The 7699-nt window shown below is 53.0% G+C and overlaps 1 protein-coding gene across 1 annotated transcript in view; it reads right to left on the bottom strand.

Moving 5' to 3' along the window:
* Window positions 1-981: 981 nt before the first annotated feature.
* LOC131215702 (protein sickie-like) overlaps window positions 982-7699 on the bottom strand; it is a gene marked incomplete at its 3' end in the record, with an annotated part of 99456 nt that continues 92738 nt past the window's right edge. Inside the window, exons 3-6 of the mRNA XM_058210094.1 lie at window positions 4532-4626; window positions 4422-4449; window positions 3954-4340; window positions 982-1962 (exon numbers count right to left, since the gene is read on the bottom strand). Coding sequence (XP_058066077.1) covers window positions 982-1962; window positions 3954-4340; window positions 4422-4449; window positions 4532-4626 — 1491 coding nt within the window. The remainder of the gene's footprint in view (window positions 1963-3953; window positions 4341-4421; window positions 4450-4531; window positions 4627-7699) is intronic.

Raw genomic sequence — 7699 nt, forward strand, 5'->3', positions numbered from 1 at the left:
ACTATCTCTCTCTCTCTCTTTCTCTCTCTCTCTCTCTCTCTCTTGTCGCTGCCTCGGGGCCAGCAGCCCCCTTTGTCCCCCTTTGTGTTTACCCTTCCGTCTGGTTTTTGTTCGTTTCTTTAAAATATAGAGCTGTAGCTTCAATTATGGTTAGAAGTCTTAAAATACGCGGATAAAATGTACAGCACGAGTTGTTGCTTGTTGTGTGTTCTCTTCCTTTTCTTACGCGCTGCGGCTATATATATGTACATACGCACTAACTGATTGATCGGTACTCGCGCGGACCGGTTCCGTTCCGTTTTCGATTGGAAAGCTCATGGCAGCAACTGGCGTCGCGGCCAAACCGCGAATGCCCGGGGCAGAGGTGGGGAGGGGACAAACACGAAAACGGGGCTCGATTGGCATTCGGGGGCCAAGGGCAAGGGATTTTCAATCTGGAATTTGCCTAATTTCGAAACACTCGATCGACGGAGCCCCTCCGAGATCAAGCGACGCAGAAGAGCTGAAAGCTGCTTCCGTTGAAAACAAAAAAAACTTCGTTCCCGAAAAGTTCTACGCCTATGACTAGTGTGTGTGTGCCGGGACTCGGACCCCTGCCCGCACGTGTCCGAAACGCAACTTCGAGTCCGCGCGGCCAAGGGGTGGTGGTGGCGGTCCCCGACGTGTCCACGGTCCTCTTTCATCACAAATAGTATCACGACATCGATTGGCTAACACAAAAACTTGGGGTGGTGGGGCCCAGAGAAGAACACCGGGGAGGGGGCAGGCCACTTAGAAGCTGCCGAGAATGCGCTCGGCACAGGCACTGACCGCCACCGTCGTTGCAGCCGCCGACGCCGCCGGTCACATGTAGTGGGCATGCGGATCCGGACTGGGACTGACCGAGATCGGGGGGCTACCACCACGCGGGTTGGCAGTGGAGCTGCCGGACCCGGCGGTACAGTCAGTCCCGGTTCCGGTCCTCCCGGCGGCCCCCGACGGAGACGACGAAGAGGAACAGGCGGACGACGACGACGAGGATGATGACGAGGACGAGGAGGAGGACGACGGCGAGGAGGTGCTTAAGGGCGTGGAGAAGGTGGTGGTACCGGTAACGACCGGGGTCACCGCTAGCCCCGCGGACGGTCCGGACGATCGATAGTGCTGATTGTGGTTATGAATGCTGGCGCCCGTTGCCACCAGGCCCTGCACCGCACGACCCCCACCGGCTACGGCGATGGCGCTACCGCCGGTGGTACCTAAGCTATTGCTACCTATACTGCTATTGCCGGTCCCGAGAACCAGGCTGCTCCTATTGCTGATGGTGTTGTTGTTGATGTGATTGTTACCCAGTCCGCCCAGCCCGTTGCTGGCGGCGCTTACACTACTCTGCACGCTGTTGTTGTTGACGGTGGTGGTGCCACTGCACCCGAGATGGCCGAGATGCAGCGTGGTAAAATTATTGTTACTACTCCCGCCGTTGCCGCTGTGGCTGTTGTTGTTGTTGTTGTTGTTGCTACTACTGCTAATGCCACTGCCGGCGCCCGATGACGACGTTGGTGATGAAGATTTGGAGGTCTTGTTACCTGGGAAGAGCCGCAGGATTTGGCCGATCTTCTGCAGCTTGTCCGGCTTCTGGCTCTGGCTGCTGGCTGGTTGTTGCTGGCACGTGGCAGCCACCCGGTCCACTAGCCTGGCTCCCGGTGGTACTGTCCCGCAGGCGGCCGCGACCAGACCACCGCTGCCGTACGAGGAGTGTAGGTAACCGCCGGCGATGGTGGCGGCGGCACCGCTGATACTGGTACCGCTGGCCACACTGGACGTACTGCGCAGATGACTCGCGGTTCCGTCGAGCGACCCGGGCGAGACCAGCGCCAGGCCGGGACCGACCGAGATCGCGCCCGTCGACTGGTACTGTACCGGGACATCGCGCACGGTTTTGTTCGGTGGGGCTTTTACGTACGTCCGAGGTATTTCCGATTGCTGGAAGTAGAGGACGAGAAAAATAGTAGAATTAAAATGAGGTTCTGAGCTAGGACGTGCTTCAATTTCAATCAAGAAGACATTCGACACCGAGCTAACCAGAAACAAGAAACGAATCTGTTCGATGACGGACTCGGGAGCTAGGTGTACTGTGATGGTTTCTACTGAGTTACCGTTGCTTGGGAAGAACAAAGCGCCCAAGTGATCTTTCACCATGGCAACGTTCGGGAGCCTCGAACCAATTAATGTGACGTTTACTACCGTCAGACAGTGCGTTGGCCAATCAACGGAAAGTGTGCCTCAATCGAATACCCTGGGGTGACCGTTACATTCAATTTGGCCAATTCCGGGGCCTAATTGACGTGATAAAATCTTCCAAAGGGCAAAGAATGTCCATTTTAAACGTATCGGGAGGGCGCCATTAGTAACAGAAGGCTCGGTAAGTAATTGCTGTTTATATGACATCCTTTGGACCCGTTGGACAGGCACCCGGGGGTCACGTAACGACGTTAGAGAGTGCATTCTTTATCGAACCCCCGGCGATGCCCAAGGCCACCGGGTAACCAATGCCGGGCAGGAATGCATTACATCATGCTGTGGTGCATTGGCCAACCCCAGCAGCAGCATTCCAATAATCCAATAATCGTGTACAGAGACAGAGAGACTGAGTCACAGCTCCTCCGTTGGTGGTGAATCAGGTCGCTAGCGGTTTGGCCTACTTCGGCGTACCCCGAATAGGATCCGTACCGGGGGAATGCAGGCATAGTGCAGTGGCACACGGGGGGCACACGGGGCCGTGTGGTTGTGCTCCCCCCGTGCGCTTACATAAATGAAAATCCTCGACACCATTTCTCTGAGCAGCAGGCAGCATCGCTCCGGGTCGTCGGGACGAAAACTTTACGCCGTCAGTATGCGCAAGGACCTTCGGCGGCCATGGCTATGGGTTGCGCTTTTTATTTTCCTTCGCTCGACTTCGTTCGTTCGTTCGTGGGACAATTTATGGCCGGCACACGGGGAATGGTATGTGTTCGGACTGGAAAGGAATGCATTTGGTTGCTTGCGGTGCAGCGCTGCACCGTCGGGACAATGCATTTGAAAAGCAGGTCACGCACACACACAGACACGTTTGAAACAATGGCCAGTTGCGTGCAGCTGTGCGCGGGCCACCACTGGCAAAGGACGTCCCCTGCTGTTATGGGAGAACGCTCGTTACTGCAACCGGGCACTGCATCGGTGAAGGGCCGAGGTTCGTAAGGGGCGCACTGAGAAGTGCATCCCAAAAGCCAACGGGGAGGTAGCGGGTTTTCTAACCCACTCTCAGCGACCCCCGGTCTTAAAAAGGGGTGTTCTCAGCGATTGATTTATTCCCCGGTGATTGACCGTACTTTGGGAAGATTGCCTGAATCTTAGTGAAAAGGGATAAATGCAACTGCACTCAGGTCATGAAATGACACACTGTGTTTGGTAAGTATATAACTAATTGTATAAATATTACGTTCAAAAAAACTGTAATCTAAACTTTTAAAATCTACCACTTTGTAGGCAGACAACAAAAACTACCAACAATATGGTTGGTAACAACTTTACCAACCATATCTGCTTTTGGTTTAAGATGAACGATGCTCTAAAATGTTTGCGATCTTTGTTTAGTGTCAAATGTAATAAGATAATTTTCTGAGAACATTGAGGAAACATCGAGGATCGAAAGAAAGAAAGATTCAACGGAAAAATCTATCATTTTTCATACATTGGATGGCGGCCCAAGTGCGACACAACATTTACGTGTCACGTCGCGTGCCCGCGCGAACGAAAGAGTGTTGCGCGCTCGCGGGTATGAAATATTTCACCAGCGCGCGTTCCGCTGTTTCCAAACACACAATTATGCCACGATTGCGCCAATCTCACGCGCCTTGGAGCGGTCACGATGCGGGGCTCGATCCCGATCATCTCATCGATCATCGTCCAACGGAAAGGGGTGTTGGCGGACCTACCTGACACGGTGTCCGTATCTGCAGATCGCGATCCGGTCCGTACTCGCCGTCCGGCAGCGGGACGTGGTGCGTACAGTGGGGGAAACTCGTGAGGGAACTGTTGACGCCACCGGCCACGCCACTGGTGCCGCTGGTGCTGCTGCCGCTCCCGTACGATGAGCTGCCGCTATTGCTGTAATGCGTTTTGTAGTTGATGCTGCTACTGCCGCTACTGCCGCTCAGCTGCTGATTATGATGATTGTTGTGATGATGATGGTGGTGGTGATTGAGGAACAGGCAGGACTTCCTGGGCGGGTTGCTCTTAAAGTTACTGCTCGTGGTGCTGCTCAGGATGAGGTCCGAACGGTGATGCTGAGCCGGCACCGGGGGTTGCTGCTGCTGCTGCTGCTGCTGCTGTGGTTGCTGTTGGTGATGGCCATGGATGGCGGAGTGGTGGTGGTGGTATCCGGTCGGCGAGTCACCGCTGACTCCGGAGTCCACTCGTAACCGTCGAGTTCTGTTGGGGGGGAAAATGAACGAACATTAGAGCTCAGGTTCGATAGCGCACAGCAGGATCGCGGAGCGGCGAGAAAGCTTACCGTTCATCCCTTAATGGTGGTGATCCGATGGAACCGCGGGCAGGAACGCCGAGCCGCTCCATCCCCGCGCAGCCCGGTGACTGTACTGATAGCATCTGCAAATAGGCAATCGAAACCACAAACAAACGTTAATTTGTGTTAGAGTTGACACGGGCAAACAAACACAACAACCGAGCGATTCTTATCGATACTTCGGGAGCAGTCCACCTATGCTGGCCTCTAAATATTATGCTGAGCCCTCTCGGACGGAGGATTGTCCGGCTGATGCATTCATTCCACGCCAGACAGGGAGGCCCCCGTCAGACGGAGCTATGGCCTATGGCCAGCAGTGCCATTACCATAACACACCGGGGTCCGACGAACCGTGTCGGTTCGCGTGGTGGTTCCCGCGTTTGCGGAATGCGAATGCAACGGTAGTTGCCGAGGTGACGTTGCAAAAATGCAAATGGCAGCCCCATTTTTTTTCGTATATGTCCCGCAGCCCCCATCATCACGTGTGTAAGTGGGGTAGTGGTCCGGGCCGCCGCCTTACCAACCCGGAACCAACCGGGTTACAGTGGTGGCCATCCCCCGCAACACACACCCACTTGGCTAGCCACATCAACCGCGTATGTGTGTGGTAGTAATAAACAAATTAATTAATTAATTGCCCAAGCTAATGGAAATGCTAATGGATGGCAAAGTTCACCGTTGGCTACTGGGAAGTTTAACGGGGAGAGGTGGCTCCGAAATTGAATTCCGTACCATTTCTTTACTTCCTGGTGACCCTTGGACCGGGTCGCCATAAGGATGTCACTTTTTAACACTTTGGTCGAACAGGACGTGGACGTTTGGACAGTTTCGCTGTAAAAACAGGAAGTATTCTACTTCTGAATTTCAGCAGCATCGAGCGTGTCGTCTGCGTTGAGGTGCTATCAGCGTTCAAAGTGACCTCTTTGGCATTGGAATTGGGGGCTTTAAGAAATGTATTTTTTAGTACATTTTTAGTACAAACACAACCCCAGTCTGGTAGGCAACTTTCAATGCTTTTTGTAAGGATCCGATAACGCAAAATTTATGTTTACGTGTAAAAATAATTCAAATCTTTGTCACAGACAGTTATTTTAGTGAACACTTTGTGGCTTTGTTTCAGCCGCAGCTCCTTGACAGAGAGCATCTCTGGGGACGGAATTAAAAAAAAAATGAAGCGCAATCCAAACCGCTGCCGCTTAATTTTAATCCACCTTTCGCTCGGTTTTGACACTCAAGTCAACATGAAATAAAGAAGAAAAACCTCATCCACGAGCCAGGGATCATAACCAACGGTGCGCTCCGGGGCAAGCTAAACGTGAGACGATATCGCCCAAAGTTATTTGTTTACCGTTTTGCTCTTGGGCCATAATTCACCGTGAAAAATGCATTCACCGTGGAATGCGCGATAGCTTAACGTTTCGTTAAGCTTTAATCACACAGCTGTGACCCGCCGGCCGATCGTTGTTGAAGCGCCGCGACCACCGACACCGCCGACAGGTCCGCCGCCGCCACTCAAAACAACATTTTTCTTCCATAATTTCAGGTCACCCAGTAAATGTGCGAAACAAACTGGTAAATTGTATCGCACACCCCGCCGTTTTGGGGGGCTATCGCGAGACGCGAGAGTAATTATTGTCGAGAGGGTGTGTAATTAAAATCCACCCACCCACCCACCCACCTGCGGTGTGCATGTTTTTCAATAAAACATAGCGAACACAACAAAAAAAAACAATAGAGAGTAAAGGGAGGCCGGGCGATTAATAATCGATCTGCTACTAATTGAGGCGCCCTTACATCGCCCGGAATGGCACCTCACATGGTTAATCAATTATTAGAAAGGCCCGACCCGAAAAAAAGGAAATGCGCACCGAGTCGAGCAACATAAGCCAACATGGGCTGGCTTGTGGGGGGGGCCAACATAAACACACACGCCCGAGAGCCCGTTCGTTCGTCTTTCGATCGTTCGAATGGGCGGTTGTTTGTTCCCCGATCGTCTTCGATTTCTGCATTCCGCGTGGAAGATTTATCGTTTTGTTTTTTGCTTCTTTCGAGCTCCAAACTCCACCACCAAGCGATATGCATGGTGGACGCCTCAAATGACACCCCTAATTAGCGACCTTCGGTGGAGATCGACCGAAGCGAAAACAACGCGAAACGGAAAGGAATCGCAGCGGCGGCGGCGGCGGCCCCAGCCATGCGTTAACGAGGAGTGCAAGCAAATGCATCGCGCAGCGCAGGGCCTTGCGCGCGACTCGCTTCCTTCTTCTGCGTGCACGTGTATGTGTGTGGGCCGCCCCCAAAACAGCTACGCACCATCATCATCGTGCGCCGCTGATTATGCTGATTGCTCTCAATTGGGCGTGATGGTGGTGCGCGCGAATTGGGTTCAATGTTGCCATTTCTGAGGAAGTGGTTTGCGCGCGAAACCCATCCTGGCCGGCTGGCCGAGCGGCCGGGGAGCAAAGAATATGATAGAAATTTATGCTCGCGCGACGACCAGTTACGAACTGACACTCACTCACGCAGTGGAGAGGAACAGGGCCCACTCCCGGGGGCTCGGATGACTGCCGCTGCAGGACAGGTGTGTAACGGATTTCGAAGACGTCACACTGGCTGCACTGGCCCGAGTTGGCAACGCGAGACGCGAAGGGCATCTTCGCACGTGAATCTCGATAGCTGCCAACGGAACTGAACGCCACCGGACACCGGCTTAATGTCGGTGAGTGAACGCATTAAGCATTGCGCGCCTCGCGGTGCCGGTGTACGATTCCCCAAAACCGCACGAGAGGCTTCCACCCGGGAAAGGCCAACCGCCGGTGGTCGGTGTAACGTTACAAGCACCATGCCAGAGGCACCAGGGAAGGCTTCAATTTATTTACAGGAACTAAACTGAGGCGTACAGTACAGGCTAATAATTAGCTAAGTTTTTCTAGCGAAAATACATTCTTTTTATTGAAAGTTACGCTAAATTTATGCCAATGGCAATGACTAGGCAGCAATCAAATACACAGCCACGGGCGGATTGGTTTACACGTCTTCAGTGAAAGTAAGTTCCTCTGGAACTGCCACACACCACAAATTTAATGGAAAATTGCACAATGAGATTCACTCTAATTAGTTAACATCCTAAAGGGTGCACAATCTAAAGGATTTTTT

Source organism: Anopheles bellator, chromosome 1, assembly GCF_943735745.2.
Source record: "Anopheles bellator chromosome 1, idAnoBellAS_SP24_06.2, whole genome shotgun sequence".
In the NCBI taxonomy this organism is placed as follows: Eukaryota; Metazoa; Arthropoda; class Insecta; order Diptera; family Culicidae; genus Anopheles; species Anopheles bellator.